Source organism: Bicyclus anynana, chromosome 21, assembly GCF_947172395.1.
Source record: "Bicyclus anynana chromosome 21, ilBicAnyn1.1, whole genome shotgun sequence".
Lineage (NCBI taxonomy): Eukaryota > Metazoa > Arthropoda > Insecta > Lepidoptera > Nymphalidae > Bicyclus > Bicyclus anynana.
This window is the reverse complement of record NC_069103.1, coordinates 11517124-11539704: the sequence shown is the minus strand read 5'-3', so window position 1 is coordinate 11539704 and position 22581 is coordinate 11517124. Positions and strand designations below refer to the sequence as shown.

Here is a 22581-nt window from a genome sequence, read left to right as displayed (position 1 = left end):
TTCTGGCAACACTGCAGAAAACATTGGTTGGTCTTAACAGTGTTACCATACCACATAATTTAACATTTTATTTAATAAATCTTTTTTAGTAATCATTGAAAAATTGCAACTTTTCTTACATTCACATATCACTGTTATTGTAAAAACAATTATTATTATCACCATTTTATAATTTTTTCTATTATTTAAAACTCAAGAAACGTTTATAATCTCTGTGAATTGTAATATTTTTTTGGTAAGAGCAACATTTATGGTGGTTTCATTCCATTCCATTGTCACTCATCGTCATTCATTTGACCTTGGTGTGTCATATTCATATGACATTGACAACTGACATGTGACATCTAATCAATTCAATTCATTTCAATTTCATTCAATTCAATGGGACACTGTTGGAGTAGGTACATGTACAAAAAAATTGTGCGGTGTGCGCCACAAACCAAATACGATCGATGCTACACGGTTAATTCGTATAAATAAAAAACCACAATGAGTCGTTAAATAATAATCACTATTAAATATTTTAAATTAGTTTGTATTGGTTACTTAAGTTTAAAAAGTGCAGCAAAGGTTTTCCCGCGAAATGAGATATGTTTGTTTGTTATTGTTCTGTATTTGTTATGTGGCTACTGGTGATAATGAGGACGAAATGGAGTACCGAAGGAGGAGGATAATCGAGCAGTTGGTCGACACACGGCCTGCTATACTACCTGGTTACCAGTTGGTGACCAGACATGTGGGAGTCGACGTATTTATGTACAGAACTTATCGCACAGTGGCAGTTGTGTTTTATCCTGTTGCGAACGACTTGAGTGATGCACGTTTCACGTTCCAGTGTGAAGAACTACATTTAAATAACATAGGTTTGTCATTTTGGTTGTATTTTAAACTAGCGGATTACATTTGAATTAAGCGAATGAAACAATGATAAGTTTCTCCAGTCAGCTTGCCATTATCTACCCCCATAAGTCTGTATCATTATCATCTGGGTGCCTTCTTCCAATTGAAGTTTGGTGGTTATTTGTAGAAAACTCTTCTGGTCTTTTTCAAAATTTTCAAGCTGTGTGTAGGTAACATGGTCCACTCTTCAATATCATTCTTTGCTGTCTTCCTGGAGCACGTTTTCCGGGTATCTTGCTTTCTTGGATCAACCTAGGAAACTCATAGAAGGATCCCTTCTGGCCTGAAAAATGTGATTTTCCTCCTCAAGATGATTGTCATGAGGCATGCCATTGGCTCTTTTTAAGAACTTGAGCACCTTGTGCTATGCACGTGTCAAGAAATGTGCCATATATTTTAGTTTTGAGCAATTTTTAGACTGATTTCTAGTGTCTAGTATAATATTTATACTTTTATGTAATTCAGTAGTAAGCACTTTGCATAAATTTAGTATTTATACAATATTTATTTCTATACTACAGCCCTACCCAATGTGTACTGTTTACCAACAAACAAATTGAATATGAGGGTATAAATAGATAGTCATTTCATACCTAATAATAATTAACTTGTTCTTAAATTAATGAGAATAAATTCAAATTATAAGCTTATAACAATTAGATATAGTTAATATATTTTGAATAACATTTTATGAACAAACATAATTTAAAAAGTTTTCTACCTTCATTTCTAATTTGTTTGTTGGTAAACAGATACATTGAGAAAGGCTATAGTATAGGTATACTGCCAGCTATTTATAAGCTGTTTTGGAATTCTCTGTAAAAAATCATATTGACAGACAATAGGTATCGCTGGGCTCCATTCTCACAATTTCAATGCCCTTTCGTACTTGACCTGGATAATACCTGAATGTAATTCTACCTGTTCCTAAAGCATAATTCTACTCAATTTGTATATTATTTGTTACTTCTGGTTCATTGTATTGATTGTCAGTGGCGTGCACATTATAGATGTAAAAAAGCACTGCCTACCCTAAGAACTTAATACAAACCTATGTTGGAACACAGAATATAAGTACTTATAGTTGGACAAAGGATTTTTCAATTTTTACTTATAGGTGCATACCCTAGTTCAAAACCCTATGCACGCCACTGTTGATTGTATATCTGTGTACATAAAACTATTCTACCGCCTCTGCCATTGTCTGTCTGCAAACAAACTTGAACATGCTAAACAGGTTTTCATGTAGTTTTTACCAATAGATAGAACAATTCGTATTACTTTGTATGGCCAAAGAAGAAGCTGTAGAAGGCTAGGCCTGTACATTTTATCTGTCTACATCTATATTAATATTATAAAGCTGAAGAGTTTGTTTGTTTATTTGAACGCGCTAATCTCAGGAACTACTGGTCCGATTTGAAAAATTATTTCAGTGTTAGATACTTTAGTTCAGTGTTAGATTTATCGCGGATATTTATATTATTCCCTAGTATTCCTTTTGGAACGGGAGCGTTAGTTAGTCTACACATAACTAACTACTTGCTGTGCGGTGTCTATGCAGCCTCATTTACACGAAGCTTAATCATCAGTTTAATAAAGGCACATCCACACAGTCAGAGCCATAATCAGAATGTGAACCAGCCCTAATAGTTAACCACATATAAGCTATACCTAGGTAATATAACAGCTATATTATCTAGGTATAGCTTATATGTAGTTAACTTTTTAAATTATCATTGCTGAAGTAATCCAGTTTGATTGAATAAATGGTGTTGCAAGGAATCCTTGATTGCATGTTAACCCACATTCATAGTTCATGCAGAATGAAATGACAGGAAATACTTGTTATCTCGGTAAACTAACTGTTGTGAATCCCCATGAATCATATCATGCCTAATTTTATCTGATGAATTTTAATAACTTCATTAAACCCTCTAGTATAAATGCTTGTGTTGTTTATCTATTGCTTTGTGATTGTAAAGGTCGAGACCTTTAATCTTATTTATTACTTCGACCGCGACTACCGCGTTCGTGAAATTTAGTTTATCAAAAATCCCGCAGACACAACGAATTTTTCGGGATAAGAAGTAGCCGATTATGTTGCTTAATTACCTCTATCTTCCAATGAAAGACCCATTAAAATTGATTCAGCCGTTTCTAAGATTAGCACAGTTAAACAGAAAGACGAATATTTTAGAAAAAGCTTGTTTGTGTTTTATGAGCGCTTGGAAAATCTTGAAATAACAAAACAGACACTTTAACTTAAGAGTCAGTACCATGTAGCTCAATAGGTATTATAAAACAATAGGTATTATTACCTAAAACGTGACCTTCAGATCTAGGTACTATTTGCTGCGAAATTATCTCTAAGTCTTAACAAAAATAGTTATTTCTGGATCATGTAGTCCCCAAAAAGTACAGATAGGACATACCTAACTAACATGGATCATGTTTGCCAATATGCCAAACATTTCACCTTACCAATACATCTTTTATTTCAGGATCCTGTAGCCCTCAAGAGGTGGTAATCCATCTCAAACGTGGATCATACCCAGCAGTTAACCCAGATGGATACGATTTCCCCAAGACGTTCTTGAACCCTGCGTTAAGAGAGGAGACAATCCACACACTGGAACTGCTGTCAGATGGGACCAACACGACATATTCCATCCAGAGTCCTAAGTCAGGAATATGGTATGCTCTGGCGTATATAAAATGGCAGGATCCGAGAGCGCAAAAGGTTGAACAGCAAGGTAAGAACAAATCCATATACTATAGATATCAATTGCTGTATGTTGCCGTGAGCCGTGATAGCCCAGTGGATATGACCTCTGTCTTCGATTCGGATGCTGTAGGTTCGAATCCGGTCCGCAGCATGCACCTCCAACTTTTCAGTTATTAAATTTTATTTCTTATTAAAATTTATCCTAATTTAGAAATACATATAGTAAATTTTTCTGAGATAAATGTTGGTTACAAAAAATATTGAATACTTCAAAATAATTGTAAATACAACAGTTACCAGACTAGTAAGAATTGCACCAATTTTTTTCGATAAGTACCTACTAGTTATTTAATTACGTCAAAGTAAATTTTGTGCACTAATAAATTATTGTTTAGAAAACCAATAGAGTTCTTAGGAATGACCGAGTACATGATAATTATTAATATATCATTTTACAGTTACACTTATGTACCAACATTTAAAAAAAAATCACGTGTCTCAAACGGCGAAAGGAAAACATCGCGAGGACATCTGAATAATTTTACCTTCATTTTCTACGGGTGTGAAGTCTGCTAATCCGCATTGGGCCAGCGTGGTGGACTATTAGCCTAATCCCTCTCATTCTGAGAGGAAACTCGTGCTCAACAGCGAGCCGAAAGTGGGTTGCTAATGATGATGATGAGTCTGAAGTGGCAATGAGTAGGACACATAATTCGAAGGGTATACTTACTTAATTTGTTTAAATAACTTTCGTTGTTCACTATGCGACTAAATGATATTAAGTCAATTAGCCACCTTTCTGCGCCTCAATTTTGAGGTAGCTAGTAACATATCTACTAGTATAAAATCTTTGGCAGCAATAGGATAAATGTATAACATAGTGACGTGTACAGTAGCATCAAGTGGGTCGGAAGCTGTAACAATCACAGCACCGCGCACCGAGACCACTTTAGGGCATTGTGATTTGTATTATAGGTAAGGCAGTGTTATAATGCTTAGTTTATTTTTTATTAATAAATAAATATACTTAAACAATACACATCACTATCTAGCCCCAAAGTAAGCATACAGAGAAGCTTGTGTTATGGGTACTAAGATAGTTGATATTATAATATTAATATACAATTATATACTACATATAAATACTTATATAATGTATAAATACACACAGACACTGGAAAACACCAATGCTCATCACACAAATATTTTCCAGTTGTGGGAATCGAACCCACGGCCGTGGATGCAGAAAGCAGGGTCACTACCCACTGCGCCACGCGGCCGTCAAATTAATGGTGTATTACGACCTTTTTTGAAAAACCCAAGTGTTTTGAAAAACTTATATTGTTACATTTCCTTATAAATAGTCAATTCACGATAATATCAGGGTAAATTTCAATTCAAATGGGCTTGAATTGCTTCGAGAAAAGTACTTTACAGCCGTGTCGCTTTTTTGCTCGACTTGGTCGATCTCTACCATTTATAACGACTTACTACTCCCTCTGTACTTAATTTTCACTCCCTCTATAATTAATTCTCGCGGCTGAGAATTTTCACTAAAAATCAGTAGGTAGAAAGAATCAGTAGGTACTTCATAGCCCCACCCAGGACTCGAACCCAGGACAGACTAATCACTGGACCAACGACGCAGTTATAATAAAAGTAAATGGGCATTTTCTAGGTTCAACCGGTGAGTGTCAAATTTAACCTCTATTTGTTTGAGAATTTTACACTCAGCGAGTGAATGGTCCCCTGGGGGCGCCCCTAGGCTTAATTTTAGTCAAGCACAATCCTATATTGCAAAAAATAGCAAACCTAATATAATCTAATTATCTAACTGTAACCATGTACCTATATCTCATGTTTTACAGGAAAATTTAAAGAATAGTGATCTTAATTGAAACCTTTTAGAAACGTGATGAAATTATGTTCCAATAACTTTTAACGGCCTCCTTGGCGCAGTGGTATGCGCGGTGGATTTACAAGACAGAGGTCCTGGGTTCGATCCCCGGCTGGGCCGATTGAGGTTTTCTTAATCGGTCCAGGTCTGGCTGGTGGGAGGCTTCGGCCGTGCCTAGTTACCACCCTACCGGCAAAGACGTACCGCCAAGCGATTTAGCGTTCCGGTACGATACTGTGTAGAAACCGAAAGGAGTGTGGATTGTCATCCTCCTCCTAACAAGTTAACCCGCTTCCATCTTAGATTGCATCATCACTTACTGTCAGGAGAGATTGTAGTCAAGGGCTAACTTGTAAAGAATAAAAAAAAACTAATTAAAAGATAGGTATGTCTTCAGAATTATTGTTGATGAAAAAAATTATCTTACATTATCCGATATATTCGTGACTTAGCGTAAAATACCCTATTATTAAACTACCATAGGCATCTATTGCTACAGTACAGTAAAATGAAGTAGGTTTATATAGTAAGGGATTAACTTATATGCCGAGAAACGTAAATAGACAAACCGTGAACATGGAATAGTTGTTAATTTATTGGTGTTTGCGGTAAACCTATATCAAGAAATTATTTATCGTCCCCGTTTGAATTAGAAAGCAGTTGGAGCCTATTTTAAAAGCCGATTGCAGGCCCAAGCGTTTCTCTATAAGGAGAGCTTACCTAACAAGCTGCGGTTTTTTCGTAAACGGGTTTCGATACGTTTTTCTCTGAATCACTATAAATAATTTAAGTGTTTCTGCTGTGTTGACATTACACACACGAATGTGTAAACGCTGTCTACTTAACAACTACTTTAAGTAGGTATACTCGTATCAATCATCATCTTTCGATAAAAGATTTCAATTTAAAATTTTAGTTACCAACTTCTATTAATTCCATTTATTACATTAATTAGGGGTTAAAAATGGTAATAGACTGCTATTGCTTTTTTAAAACCCTGACGCAAAAAGAGGGGTGTTATATATTTGACGTAGATGTATCTGTCTATGTCGTGCATCGTAGATAAACACATCGACGTCATCAGTCTAAGATGGAAGCGGGCTAACTTATTGGGAGGAGGATGAAAATCCACACCCCTTTTCATTTCTACACGGCATCGTACCGGAACGCTAAATCGTTTGGCGGTACATCTTCCACAAAAGTTTCTACAAAAGTTCCATCTAAGTATTTTTTGCGTAGAGGTTTTTTAAAATTTTCAATATTTAAACTCTTTGTTATTTTAGAAATGTCTCTCTTTACAGGTTTAGTCGCTGACTGCCATACAATCTTATACACTGACCTCCAAATAAAACCACACGATCCTGTCAGATATTTAAACTGCTACAAAAGCCTAACAGTTGATTACGACGAATTACCAGTGCAATACAAGTGTTTAGCTCGAGACGGATTAGAGCCCATTAAACTAGATGTAAACGTAATTAACAATACAATTAGCAATGCATACATAACAGTCAAAGTACAGTCTAACTCCCCGCCTACAGAGAACGATTACATACTTTACTGCAAGTTCCCATCGCAGAATAAAACTCAGATGGTAATGTTTCACACACATCCAAAAACGCATCACTATATACAACTAGACGTTAATGAAGGCAACGGTACAGATATTAAGGATTGTGAATCTTATGATGAAAACAATTTCGATGAAAACGAAAATCGATCCTTAACCGCTTTAATGAGGGACGATCAGGACAGATTTTTCACTTTCGCCTTTGGATTGCCGACTACTGATCTACAGGATGTAACTAGTTTAATCAATTTGACGGCGAGCGAAATAAAGGTTTTGAGGTTCGAAGTGAACCAATTTTTAGATATAGGTGGGAGTTTAGCGATTGAATCCAGTCTGATAATAATGAGCAAAGGATACTATGGAGGATATAAGAGAGAAAGAGTGAAGGGAACTCTGCTCGGTTTTACAGAGGACAACCAGTTTTTCAAGGTCGTCATATGTTTAAACATTGGTCACGCTAGTATACCATTGCAATCTGGTTTTTGTAGATTTAACGATAAATTGACACCGGCTCTGTTTGTGTTAAACAGCACAGATTCTGATTCTATATACGACAAAATGATCATTCCGTATCCAGAAGGAGGGCTGTGGTATTTAACAATGCGTTTGTTCTGCGACAAAGTCGTCTGTCCCTGTCCCACGTCTGCAGATGGGACGAAGTATTACGTTGGCACGACAGAGAAGGATAGTGACGACTTGAGTACATTTTCGAATGTAACTCGGGATGGTGTGACAGCTTGTAATACTACTGTGTTGCTGTCCCTGTCTTCCGCTTCGTGTGTGAGCGGGAAATGCAGCAACCATGGCAATTGCGGATTGAATACCTTCAGCGGACTGGTCATGTCGTTTTGTTCGTGCTCTGCAGGATATGGAGGTGAGATTAATCTTATTCAAATTGTAATTTTGTCATTCATATAACGAAATCTTTTGTGTTTATGACATTAGGCGGACGTTCGCAACTCAGTTCGCGCGAATTCCGTTTTTCACAATCATGAGGGCTCCAAATGTGCTTGGTCTTAAAAAGGCTAACTTTTCGAGTACACCCAACAACGCTTGAATTTACAATTGAGGAACTCTAACAAGGCAGAATTTTCTAAATTTTGGTCCTGCCTCAATACGATAGACTTCCGATACGATGTCGTGTAAAAAAGTTACGAGTAGCTTTGATTTATGAGGGATCATCATCACCTCCTTTTCCTTAATATATATTAAGGTGTAAAATATGTCAATCTTTTCCATTCGTTTCTACTCGTCAGCTCATCATCCACTACCTTTACGTACATGACCTCTTTCACACACTCCAGTCAATCTACACTAATCTTAATATTATAAAGCTGAAGTTTGATTGAACCCGCTAATCTCAGGAACTACTGGTCCGATTTGAAAATTTATTTCAGTGTTTCAGTGTTAGATAGCCCATTTATGAAGGAAGGATATAGGCTATAAATTATCCCCATATTTCCATGGAAACAGGAACCACGCGGGTGAATCTGTGCGACGTCAGCTAGTCAGTGATATGCGGTAAATAAACCGTTTTCTTTCAACTATATCACTTAACATCAGATGAGATTTCTGACAGACAGAAAAGAATAAGCTCACAAAGGCTTGTCTAATGAGAGATGATTAAAAAATGTCTTGTTTTCTTAATTTCAGGTTGGGACTGCTCAGACGAATCCCGAGTGGACAGTCTCGCGTACATGCTTGTATCGGTATTCCTGCTAACTCTCAGCAATCTCCTCTTCTTCTTCTCCATCTACGTGGCGACAATACGCCTGTACTACGTCGAAGCTGTCATGTATGCATTCACCATGTTGTTCTCCACATTCTACCACGCTTGTGACGCTCCCGCCCAAGTCGCCTACTGCATCATGAGGGGTAACATTCTCCAATTCGGTGATTTCTACTGCGGACTCATGTCTTTCTGGGTGACTCTTTTAGCTATGAGCATTATAGGTTTAAGTTTGAAATCGTTCCTCCAAATAATAGGTGCAATTGTTATAGCTTTATTGACAACGTGGAATATGCATTCCATTGTGTCGTTTCTGTTACCGGTCGCTTTTGGTGCTGTTGTTATGTTGATTAGTTGGTACGTCGACTATAGGAAGACCAGATTCTTTAGATACCCCAAATCGTATTATTCTATATACATGCCGTTGGGTTTAGTTTTAGTCTCTGTTGGGTTGATTTGTTACGCTTTTCTGCAAACTGAACAGAATTATAAGATAGTTCATTCGTTGTGGCATATGATTATCGCTGTGAGCGTTGTTTTCCTTTTGCCGGATGTGCGACGTCGAGCAAGCAACCCGTTCGTGCCAAATAGGGAGTGTTTGAAGTCGCCATTTTATAGTTACTTCCGTCGCAGTAGACCGCAGAGTCCGTGAAATCTGCTATCTTAACACACGAAGTCCCTTGACGAGAAATCGATCTTAACCGACTTCAAAAAGGAGGTTTTTTTTATTCGTTACAAGTTAGCCCTTGACTACAATCTCACCTGAGGCCTAGTGGCAGTTTGATACTGCTACTATCGAGTTAACGTAAACGCGAATTTCCAAAGAATTGAAACAGCGCCATCTAGTGGCACTACTGCACAACTGTTTCCATATAAATTCGCGTTTACGTAAACGGGATAGTAACAGTATAAAAATATTGAAAACTCACACTAGGCACACTGATGGTAAGTGATGATGCAGTCTAAGATGGAAGCGGGCTTACTTGTTAGGAGGATGAAAATCCACACCCTTTCGGTTTCTTCACGACATCGTACCGTAACGCTTAATCACTTGGCGATACGTTTTTGCCGGTAGGGTGGTAACTAGCCATGGTCGAAGCCTCCCACCAGCTAAATATCATTCGTAGTTGATTGGTATTTTTTTTTACTTTGTGCAATGTGTACCTATTTGCTATTGTTTTCGGGCGGGCTGCCGGAATCCTACAGAACATTTATTGGCGACCCGCCCGAGGGCTCCCGGTAGATGACACATTAATAGGGAATATGCATGTATTTTCACAGAATAAAGAATGATACAGAATGAGTTTTTACAAGCAGCGCGGTGAGGCCGGGAAACCAAAAAAAAAATAATAAACGTCACGCGTCTTTTTTCATAATTTGTATTTTAAGATTTAACACTAACAACAATTAAGTCTTGATATCACAATAGACTAATAATAATCAGTAATTGCCTATGAAAAAATACTCCATGTTATTTTTTTAGTTATTGTAAACAATTTTTAAAATATGTATTTAAAAAACAAAACACCATTTTTTTTAAATAATATTAAAAATTACTGATGCGACGCTTTGTGTTGTATTGACTCGAATATGTATTAGTTCTTGAATTTGTATTTAGAATAGCTGCCTGCCGCGTGCTGTACGCTCTATCTGCCTATTATTCTTTAATCTGTGGGTTTTTTTTATATTTTTCCTCTTTATAATAATACACTGAAATGTTTAATTTGATAAGGTTGTATGGTCACTCATCTTTGCCTGTCTCTTGGGCACAAAATAATAAAAACGATGTGTAAATAATGTTGAGTTGAAAAATGATTTATATATAGGTACATAAAAAGAATTTATTTATCCAATGTATATAAAGTGCAAGAATTTTATAGTTTTTAAGATAAAAATGGTTACTCAAAACTAATTATAGTTTTCCTAGTCGAGATATAATTATGAATAACTTGAACAAATATATATAGAATTTAATATTTTTACTCTGTATTTACAAGACATAGTGTTGAATGTTTATGAGATTAAATAGGTTTATAATTATAATGTTCATGTGACAATACTCATAGGATTTAAGCAGGTCACAGCTCACTATAGTTGCCACATAGCAGGAGCATTGAGAGCGAGGCGATCTGTATGCCTAGCGTGCGACCAACGACATATCTCATGATGAGAAATAGACAAAATGTTAAACAATGGCGGCGGAGTAGTTTCAGTCCCATCTTTAACGTCTCAAAGCAACGAAACAGTGATATTTCCAGTTGCACTGCTATTGGTCGACATTTGTCTATTTTTATTTATTCAAGACAAGAGGAGCCGGCAAAGCTTCGCTTTGACACTACACTTCTTCCCTATCCCCTACCCTACCCTACTCGTACACTACCCGTACCCTACCCTTATCCTAAGATAGTCACAAATACTCTGCATACCAATTTTTAGCTTTCTACCTTGAAAATTGCGGAATGCTCCATACAAAACTTCCACCCCCCATTTTAGGGAAGTGGGGTGTAAGAAAGAGACAAAAACTAGTCCATGTCACTCTCCATACTTTGAACTATCTCCACTTAAAAAAAACACGTCGATTCGTCGCTCCGTTTTGCTGTAAAAGACAAACAAATAGACTACAAACACACTTTCACATTTATAATATTAAAGTACGGATACGTCGTTTGGTCGCATGTTAGGCCTACAGTGGTGCTTACATGTAACCAACGAGATCAGACCCTAAGATTCACTGTATACTAAGATATACCCTACTAAACGAATTAAAGTTTATTTTTGTCACATTTCTACTCCTTGCGATGCGATGCAATGCTCACTATTATGTTATTGTTTAAACTTTAAACTAATAAAATATATGCTAATTAGTAAATAAAATAAACATTTGCTTTTTTAATTAAAAGGTTAGCCTATTTACTAATTTTATGTACATCACAAATTTTCAATCAGGTAGATATAAGTTACTATGTAATAGATTTTATACAATGATCAAAATACTATTTCTATACATTTATTTAGTTATACTTTTTATATTAGGGGCCGGTTTCACCATTCGATAAGTGTCAATTAGTCTAACCTTATATTTTGTCACTTTCTTACTTTATATCAAATGACAAAGACAAAAGCTATGAGACACTCGGACACTTATCAAAAGGTGTTGATAACGGCCCTTAACCTTATTATTTGTGTAATTTGTCCCAAAAGAAATACATCATTGTTATAGTGCCATTTTATTTGAACTGGCATAGTCTTAAATTTTAGTTTTTAAACATTCCAGTACATACATATTATAGTGATAAGTTTTTATTTTAATTTAATTCAAGTCGAAATTTTAATTTTTCAAATTTATTCATAACCAATTTTTGGCGTTTTTCTGTATGTGGTTTGCTTAAATCATAATTGCGGTCACGAACAAATATTATATTCCTGGTCTCAAGGACTAAATATCTATTTAGTAAATATATAATAAGATATCATCCTCGAAATTCATCCATCCAAATTGCGTTTTAGCTCGTTATAATGTAATGTAGTCTTTACGTCCAAGATTTGTACCACTTGTTGTACCGTCAGTGGTGTAACTGTAACATTTGAGGCCTTCAACAAATTCATTGGATGAGGCTCTAGAAAAAAAGGCCCCACAATTTTTTTCATGTTAGTCACAGAGTAACCAAATTGTGTGTTACAAGCCACGTACTGGAGCCGGTGAAACTTATTAAAAAAAAACAAAAGTCACGCGTCTCCTTGACAACCGCGTATACAAACTTATTTCATAATTTATATTTCAAAATTGAGCACTTACAATTACGTAAATTAATATAATAATCAATAATTAAGTACCAATAAAAAATACACCTTATTTCTTTAACTTTTGTAAACAGTTTTTTAAATATTTAAAAACATAAGACGCCATATTTCTTAAATAATATTGAAAATTACTGATGCGACGGTTCGTGTCGTACTGACTCGTGAATGTATTACTTTTGAATTTTGTATTTGGAACGGCTACGACACCGTCGTGTTCCGTACGCTCCATCTGTATATTATTGATTAATCTGTGATGTTAGTTTACTTTTGAGCTCACAGTCTCTCCTGCCACAGTTACGCCACTGCTTGTTACCACTCTTAGTGCCTTAAAGTTATGTTATTTTTCACCTTAAAAAAGGTCATGTAATTTTAACATCACAATATTTCTCTTAATCTTTCAACAAAGCAAAAAGCCTGTGCTAGAATTATGGACGAGAATACTTAATCCAGAATTCTTGGCCAAGAAAGTTACGGGGTACCTGCTTTAAGTGATTTTTTTTATTTTCGTTAAAATACGTGGGAAAAATGTAATTTTTCAAACGGCATTTTTTATGAGAGTAGATGAATAATATTCTTTTGGTTAATCATATTTTTGAGATTAAACATAGAAATATTATAGTGCACAAGTGTATGCGCAAACACAGGTGCACTCTCACTCTATTCGCTATTTCTAACTGGTATGTATTTGAGATTTACATAAGTCTAGTAGTATGGGGCTACTAAAGCCAGCATATGAGACTAAATGTAAATATACATGTCTTATTCCTGCACAGGCTTTCCTCGTATAATCTGGCAACTTCATTGACGACACTCCCATGATATGCGGGCGACGGGGGGAAAGACTGCGCAGGTGTGAAGTGCGTGCAGGGAATTGAGGAGCGTAAGTCGTGGATTTTTCATTCATCGCTACATACACCCCGGCCCGCACGGATCATCGAGAGTGTTACAAACGAAGTTGCCAAGCTATAGTTAACTCTTCCTTTCATGTGTTCAAAACGTACACCGTTTACGTCACCACTTTGTTATTAGTGCCATATATATTTTTTTTATCTTAATAACAATTTGCTATTGTAGAACCTTATACCATGGTTGTAGAAACTGATATTGTTAGTTTTTTTTTATTTATTATTATGTTATCATAAGAATTAGAATATTAGGTCGATAAATATTTCAATGGGACCACACTATGCCATCTACCTATGCTTCTTTTGTTCTTCTAATAATAATTAATTTAATTAAGACAAGCATTAAGCTAGTTTTTATTTATTTATTTATTACTCTTTATTTGTACACCACAATAAATAAAAGAAAACAAGCAGAACAGACACATAAGAAAAAGTAGAATACTAAATATCGCACAGTAGCGATCTCTTCCAGGCAACCTTACCTTAGGTATTTTTATGGTAAAGGGGAATGTCCATTCCCGGCCCAGACCTTTCGTCCCCGCCCCCCACTTTACATAAAACTAAAAAATACTTGATAATTTTTGTTTAATAATGAATAAATTACTTTATCCATAGCGGTTTGCTATAACTTTCCCCAAAAAATAAGTTTCACAACGATATTTGACAATATTGTAGTTGTTGTATGACATTTTTGAAGACACGAACATGAACAGTGTTGCCAGCTAAGTGATTTATTTGGTTTAATCAATATTTTAACCGAATAATAATAATCGATCTTTTTCTACAACAAAATCACCTGGAAAAGCTAAAGTTGTAATAGTTGTAATAGATGTTTATATGATGATAGATGTTGTATTAGATGTTTTTGATTATAATATCTGCCTCACTCTTTAAAAACCATTGCATAGTCGACATTATAAAACGTTTCTTGATATCAAAGTACCTATTATATTTTTCGCAATAACCAACCACTAAGAACTCAACTGATTTTTTTAGTTTAATCGATATTTAAATGGATAATAATAATAATCGAGCATAACATTAGGAACCTAGGATCACTGCGTAGAAACATTACCAACTGCGCCATTTAAATACTATCTATACTAATATTATAAAGCTGGAGAGTTTGTTTGTTTGTTTTTGATTGAACGCGCTAATCTCAGGCACTACTGGTCCGATTTGAAAAATTCTTTCAGTGTTAGATAACCCATTTATCGAGGAAGGCTATAAGCCATATATTATCTCCGCATTCCTACGGGAACGGGAACCACGCGGGTAAACCGCGCGGCGTCAGCTAGTATAATATATAATATGAGTAGTAGCGCAAGCCCGTAACTTCGGCGCGTGCAATGCGGTTTTTTTATACAATTTTTCCATACTCTATATAAGCTAGCTACACGATCGGCCAACGCGCAAGCTACAGCTATACTAAGCTGATATAAATAAGTGGTCAAAGTGGTCTTAATAGTTGATATTCAATCCCTTTCTTCCGATAACTTTTTCCTTTCATCCGATCTAACTAAATCAAATTCTATATATTTCTATGTATGTATAAATAGTATACATATTGTAGATAATATATTATGTTTACATAATACATTGACATAAAATTGCAGGCGTCCGCAATTTTGTCCGAGTGAAAACGCAATATCATGACAAACTACTTGTATAAACCTTCTTCTTGAATCACTTTATTTATTATTGAAAACCAATAAAAACCATTGCGTCGTGTAAAAGATGTTGAAAACAATGACGTGTTATTCTAGTAATAAAATTATTCAATTAGAAATCGATACGAAGTTATTCGATTTTTCGTGTTTCGTATGGCAACATCGATTTGACTTTTGGACAGATAATCTGTTGATGTCAATAATTGTCAATGTCATTCTCATTTTAATAATTAGTTAATGTCATTGAATTAATTTACTGATTTTGTCTGTTTTCTGTTTACCTTCAGTATTTTTTGAACCGAATTATAATTTTTCAAACCACAGCTATAATATAAATAAAACTTGCACGAAGTTAAATTCGAAATTCGAATAATGTTGACCCTGAACCGGAAAAAATACAAGTTTATTTCAGCTCTCAAATGTAAATACAAGAGGACATTTACGCTGCATTAATCAATGTTAATATCAATATTAAAATTATTATAGTTGGCATCAATTGTCAATAAAATGTCACGAAAATACGAATACATTATGTTTGAAACATGCTCGTAAACAAGTACACAGCAGGTGCAGGCAGCACAAATAATGTTTGATCCATTTTTAATGTGAAAAACGATTATTATTCATAAGAAATAATATGTATAACTTTAATAATTTTTGTCATGTTATTGTGTCAAGTCACAACAGAGTGTAGTTTCCCATATAAGTGTTGAAGTGTCGCTCAGTGTATTTTTATGACTAACCAATATTGCTGTATTAAAAAGTACATTTACTGTGTAATTACTGGCGTAGAAGGCATAACATCTAGTCAGATGTAGGACAGCACATAGGTTTTCTTGCATTGTTGATGGTTTGTTCAAGCAATATTTAGTGCATAGAAGTATTATAGTATATTTATCCTACTTTCCTGATTAATATTAAATGTGAACTGTGAGTTTGTATGTCAGTTTGCTACATTTTCACACCCTAAACCAATTTTAAAACAGTAATAAATTGTGCATACTAGAGAATTATCTTAATTCTCTGCGTGTGTGAAGTCTGGCAATCCGCATTGGGCCAGTGTGGTGGACTATTGGTCTAACCCCTATCATTCTGAGAGGAGACTCGAGCTCAGTAGTGAGCCGAATATGGGTTGATGATGACGACGAATAAATTGTGGAATAACATAACATTATTAAATCCACTAAGTAAACCAATTTTAAAACTCTGATTAAATTATTTGCTGGATTTTCATATTTTATTACTATTTCAGTTATCCAGAGTCATCCCAAGTTTGTCAAAATTGCTGGAAAACGACTGATAAAGCAGCATCTTGCTCAACTGAAGAACAGAAAATAATTATGTAATAGCGACAAACACTCCAAATCAATGTTGTTTTCCTCGCTGTAATACATTTGTAAATTCATTTATTTACAGTGCTTGTAAACTAAGCCTTGGTTTTGCAAACAAGCACTTTTGAAATAATAAGGTTGACTATTTGTCCATCTCCAGACAGACAGACAGACCTCATCACCAGATAGGAAGACAAGTTCTGCTGAGGAGAGTCAGCAAGAAACTCAACAGTCACTCTTTTTTAGAAAAGTAATACAATATTATAATTTACAATTGTTAACATCATTACAATAATTTCTTCTAGTAGAAGCTGATCCAATGGCCTCCAAGTAGTGGTGTGCACTAAAGTACTGCATATCCTAAGAGTTGTCTTCATTAGTAAATACAGATTTTTCCACTTTGCTTAATTTTATTACTAGTGCATACCCTGATCGACAACCATATGCACGCCACTGCCTGGTTGGTTGGTTGTTTCATTTATTGATTTATTTGTTAAGCTTGTTGGTTACATAAAACAATAAATCTATTCATGTACAGCTTTAATGTTACTTCATCTCTGGTGTACTTTTTGAGCAGTGAGAGTGATAAAATAAAATATTTTTTTTTTATGTCTAGCAAACTTTTATTAAAAAAATTATTTAACCAAATCCTTATTTATACATCATATTATCATCTCCATATACTTTTATGGGGGGGCGTAACTGGGTTTCTTGGGCCAAAGTTGTATGGGCTGGTGGACATTCCCCTTTACATGTTTATTTACTACTAGCAGACGCCCGGGACTTCGTCTGCCCTTAGACCTCTTTAATCCAGCCCTTACAGTAGTATCGCTGTAAAAATGGTGTAACTTCTCCCGTTTCCCCAACCTTTCCCTTTACTACTCTGCTCCTATTGATCGTAGCGTGTTGAAAAGTATACTATAATAGGAGTATGAAGAATAATTGTACCAAGTTTCGTTAAAATCTGTCGAGTAGTTTTTGTTTCTATAACGAACACACAGACAGACAGACGAAAATTTTACTGATTGCATTTTTGACATCAGTATCTATCACTAATCACCCCCTGATAGTTATTTTGGAAATATATTTCATGTATTATTATAGTATAGATATGACTTATTTATTTGTTATGTGGTCAGTGGCGTAACGCGGTTGGTTGTAAGTGTAACTACATTAATTTCCCTGTTCCCGCAACGTTTGCTAGTTGTCACTAACGCCACTTGGTAACTCTAATATGACTTATTTATTTGTTCTGTGGTCAGTGGCGTAACGCTGTAAGTTGTAACTACATTAATTTCCCTGTCCCCGCACCGTTTGCTAGTTGCTACTTACGCCACTTGGTAACTCTAAGATATGACTTATTTATTCGTTCTGTGGTCAGTGGCGTAACGCTGTAAGTTGTAACTACTTTAATGTCCCTGTTCCCGCACCGCAATTTTGCAGGTTGCTACTTACGCCACTTGGTAACATTAGGTCACTCAGCTCTTTTATGTCCAAGGCTAATATTGTCGTTGGAATCCTGTATTCTACTACACACAGTGCTACCTACCTTTAATACATATTCAATATTTTCATATACTCGTATTACCTGTACATATAAATTATTCATTAAAAAAAAAAAATTACTTTTAACACCAATATTTTAAGCACTCGTTAGAAAAAAGAAATCCACTCATTTCCTCCTAATACTTTTAAATACCTACATGTGTGTGAAAAAAACACGTTTTTTTACTCCTAATTTTTATACAATTATCATGTGTTAGTTACCTATATACAGGGTGTCCCGAAGAAAAACAATTGGAATGTGCACACTTTAATTTTTTTCTTGTATTCAAAATTCAGCACCTCCCATACATTTTTACCAGCCACTTTGTAACTACAAAGAGTAGACACAAGTTTTATACCAATTTACAAACCTCACTAAGTGTACAAGTTTTTAAAATGATGGTACTTTTTTTTAACTTATTTTTTTAAATCAGGTCATCTTAATCAAAGAAAAATAATTATTGCACTCAAAGCGTCTTCTACAAAACAAATAAAACATTATTTATAAACGTTACCGTACGCTTATAAAGACGTTTCGTTGGTAATTTATTCCGTAATGTATGACTAAAATCAGATCTTTAAAATCTTAATTACAACAGCTACAGCATTGAAAAAACTGTTTTAAGATCCGAAAATAAAATATAACTTGGTCATCCATTTTTTTGGAAAACTATTTAAATTAGTTTTAGAACATTAAGTGGTGTATCTACTGTTTGCGTTATATCCATTAACTACGGGACACCCTGTATATTGTACACTTGGGTATATTGGTTCTTTGTTACTGAATTATCAGTTTTGTTAACTTATGTTTTCAATCATGTGCTAAGTATTTATGCTGATATGATGCTATTTTATAGTGCTGATTTCCTATCGATATTGTTAATTATGTTGTATTGTAATTTGGAATTTATAGTTGTTTTTTTAGTATAACAGCAATTAAAGACATGAATACATTCAAATATTTTTATTTTTTTCCATATATTTTCCAATAATTTACTAAAACTTAAAATAAATAGGAATGGGTTTATATACTAAGTACAAAAAACTTATTAGAAACATTTATATATTGTTTCTCTTTTCGAATATACAGTCTTTATTTTTGTTTAGGTTGCAATAATTTATTAACTCAACCAGCGCGACACGAGGGGGTCTGAGAGGTCTAAACCTCAAAAGCAATTTAACATTTAAAAAATTAAAAGTGCAGATCATTCTAGGGCCATTCATGTAATGGTAAAGTTACACCACTGGTGGACAGAGAGGTGGATTAAATTGAAACTTAAAGATGTGATGAGATTTTGTACTGAGCAGTGGCGTAACTAACAGGGTGGTAGGTCTGCAAAATCGGGCCCGCATTCCGAAGGAGTCCCTGGCTTAAGGTTGAGAACTAAGTAATTAACATTTAAAAAATATACTGTGACCATTTTTCCAGGGTCCTGTAATGAAACCGCCATGTGGCTCGAAATGGTATAGTTACACCACTCAGCGGCGTGCATTTTATACATGCATTAAAGTACTGCATACCCCAAGAGTTTTCTTAATGCTTACAGATATTTCCAGTTTGCTTAATTTTATTACTAGTGCATACCCTGATCGACAACCTTATGCACGCCACTGACACCACTGGTACTGTGACAGTGGACCCCCCTAGTTTAAATACAAATGCTTTGTCTTGTTCAAACTTAGTGAGCCGTTAGGAGTTAATAGACATAATTATACAAATAGGAAAATGATTGATGGCCCGACTACTCAAATAATAACAAAAAATAGAACTTAACTCTTCCTTATTTAATGTCTTTTAATTGTTTGTATACAAATATAAACTTAAATGTCTAAAAATCTTATACTATGTAGGGATAGGGATGGAAATATAATAAGCTGCTTTACACACCTTCCTTACATTAAGAGATTCAATAATTCATCGTACACTGGCAGCACCAAATCTTATCTCCTTCTCAAACTGTTCTGCTTTTAAAGTCCCATCAATACTGGTACAGTTTTGATTAAATACACTATAAGCTGACACTTCGCCTTCCTTTTTCGGCCTAGTTCTAGTATTCAAACATATACCTATGAGGATTGACACTATAAAAAATACAGCACCAAATTGTAGTTTTAAAAAGATTGCATATAATGTAACCCATATGATGGTATATAGTGACCATTTTATTGTGAAATATCTCCATGATTCTTGATTTTTTTCTTCACTGGTTTCTGGAAATGGATCTTCTTCCATGATAAGGTTTGTTTTGAGCTCATTTCTAACTGGTTCTTCTTCTTCTAGCTGGAATTATAATTACAAGAAAGTTTGGAATCAATACTATGGAGTAACCATTTGGGTGTAACTTTCATCTCCTAGGTATTTATTTTAATTAAATTTACCATGTTACTCAGACCATAATATAATATGACACTTACGGCCAGTTTCCTCATTGCCAGTAACAGTCAAAGTAACATAAATCAAAAGTGACGGTCTTATTCACTGAAAAATAAAGTCTTCTTTACTACTTACTACTTTTACTGTTACTTTAGCTGTACATGAAGAAACTGGCTGTTGCGTTCATCTTTAAAATTAACCTAGACAGGCCCTCTAGTGTGCCATTATAATGGGCTGATAATGATGATAATTTTATGCTATAGATTGGTTACATCCCTACATAATCACTGCAAAAAGTGATTCAAATAATAGGCTACAACACTGAAAGCACACATGCTCAATTATGTTATTAATTTCATTATATATTTACGTTTTATATAGTTTTTCCTGAACACACTACTCGACATTGTGGACAATATTTATTGACTATAAATTTCCTCTTTTGAACTCATAATTTTTCATGCTCTAGTAACACAACTAACAGTATTTTATATCATTGGCTGATACGGTCAACCAAGTTCAGAAAGGCCCAGAAAAGAAGAAGAAGATTATTGGCTGATAATGATGATGAGTCTAGTCTTGGGCTATGCCTCGACTAATTACCAATAAAGTACAATATAAAAAAAAGGGAACATCGTCAATTCTCAATCAATCAACTATTTATGCATGCCTGTATAAGTTTGTTATAAATATTCAATTAGTATGAAATTTAATAATATATGGCATAAAAAATATAATATATCCTCATCTGTTATTTATTTGGGATAAAAAATATTCTATGTTCATAAAAACTTGAGCAATTTTAAAAGGTCTGGTTGTATGTAAACTAATGCAGCATCAGCACGGAGTAACCTCCATATCAAATGATTTTGAGTGATACAAGGGGAGATCATTGGCATATCTAAGATTATTTCCTAGGGTGGGCCCAGGCCCACCTTAAGTGACCAGCCCCTGACATACCGCTGAACAGAGTAGACACTCATTAAGAAATTATGTAGTTTACAATGTTTGTGGATGCTGGCCTCTGAAACAGGTCGACTGATTTTATTGATTTTTCTTTGTATATTTTATATTTTGGTGCCCATCATAAAATCGGTAGCCCAGAATTCTAGAGTGGGCACTGGACCATTCCAGGGTGGGCCCGGCCCACCCGCTATATACGCCTATGGGGGAGATGTTTGACATCAATGCATGTTTTCCAAAAAAACTGTTGCTTAGCTAACAATCACAGACAAATGTTAATTTATAAACACATTTATACTATACTTCAGTTTTACACACTTTACAAACAAAGCCAAAATGTAATCTTATATTAAAATACCTATCATTAAGAAATTAAATATCACGTGTCTCAAAACGGTGAACTCATAACATTCATAACTCTCTGCGTGTGTGAAGTCTGCCAATCCTCATTGGGCCATCATGGTAGACTATTGACCTCTCATTCTGAGAGGAGACACGAGCTCAGCAGTGAGCCGAATATGGGTTGATAATGATGATCATATGCAGCTTTCGTCACTTAGTAAATTGCAGTAAATGACGATAAATGAAAACTTTTATATTTACCAACAAAACTTCCTCATTTTTATCTCTTTCCATGTTCCTAAATATATTCGGCACAAACAAATTTATAAGTTTCTCCTTAGATTTTTCAAGCTTTTCTTTTGCGCTATTCAGTAGTTCCTTTCTCCGTCGGAGCGCGCGATACTCTCTAAGTTTTGCCTCCATGGACATTCAATTATCGTTATCAAATTCTGATTGTTTTTATCAGAAATATCTGAAAATAAAGTAAATTGAAACATGACAATAAAAACATTGAAAACAGCTATAACGTTTTTGATATTCGCCAGCGTTTGTTACCTTTATCAGGTTTTTTTTTTAAACTTAAGAATAATGATCTTATTAGGTTACTTTGTTTTGATCAATATTATCAAGTATGCATTAACAAAATTAAATCATTAATTTTCTCGTTTGGATTTGCAGCTGATCGGTGCTGTTGATGATGGTGACGTCAATTATTGTCAAAAGTCAAATGTCAAATCAACCTTCAAAGACCGGAGACGAGAATGAATGATTGACAACTGATACTCGCTCCACATTCACGCGCGAATTTTTAGGCGAAGTGAGTAGTGAC

General features: G+C 34.8%; 2 protein-coding genes across 2 annotated transcripts; one reads left to right on the top strand and one right to left on the bottom strand.

Moving 5' to 3' along the window:
- Window positions 1-363: 363 nt before the first annotated feature.
- Window positions 364-19026, top strand: LOC112046437 (post-GPI attachment to proteins factor 6). The gene is made up of 4 exons (XM_024083052.2): window positions 364-863; window positions 3402-3653; window positions 6824-7966; window positions 8746-19026. Exons 1-4 carry the CDS (start codon window positions 584-586, stop codon window positions 9471-9473), a joined length of 2403 nt encoding a protein of 800 aa, XP_023938820.1. The 5' UTR covers window positions 364-583; the 3' UTR covers window positions 9474-19026.
- LOC112046427 (SAYSvFN domain-containing protein 1) lies at window positions 19023-22467 on the bottom strand. The gene is made up of 3 exons (XM_024083043.2): window positions 22308-22467; window positions 22014-22224; window positions 19023-20354 (listed from the first exon to the last, which is right to left on the bottom strand). The coding sequence occupies exons 2-3, from the start codon at window positions 22179-22181 to the stop codon at window positions 19989-19991; spliced, it is 534 nt and encodes a 177-aa protein (XP_023938811.1). The 5' UTR covers window positions 22182-22224; window positions 22308-22467; the 3' UTR covers window positions 19023-19988.
- Between the last annotated feature and the right edge of the window lie 114 nt (window positions 22468-22581).

Excerpts from the sequence above, each read along its gene's own strand:
- LOC112046427 (XM_024083043.2), bottom strand. The coding sequence starts at position 22,181 with ATGTCCATGGAGGCAAAACTTAGAGAGTATCGCGCGCTCCGACGGAGA. Across the intron at positions 20,355-22,013 it reads AAAATGAGGAAGTTTTGTTG|CTAGAAGAAGAAGAACCAGT; the intron begins GTAAATATAAAA and ends TTATAATTCCAG.
- LOC112046437 (XM_024083052.2), top strand. The coding sequence starts at position 584 with ATGAGATATGTTTGTTTGTTATTGTTCTGTATTTGTTATGTGGCTACT. Across the intron at positions 864-3,401 it reads ACTACATTTAAATAACATAG|GATCCTGTAGCCCTCAAGAG; the intron begins GTTTGTCATTTT and ends CTTTTATTTCAG. Across the intron at positions 3,654-6,823 it reads GCAAAAGGTTGAACAGCAAG|GTTTAGTCGCTGACTGCCAT; the intron begins GTAAGAACAAAT and ends CTCTCTTTACAG.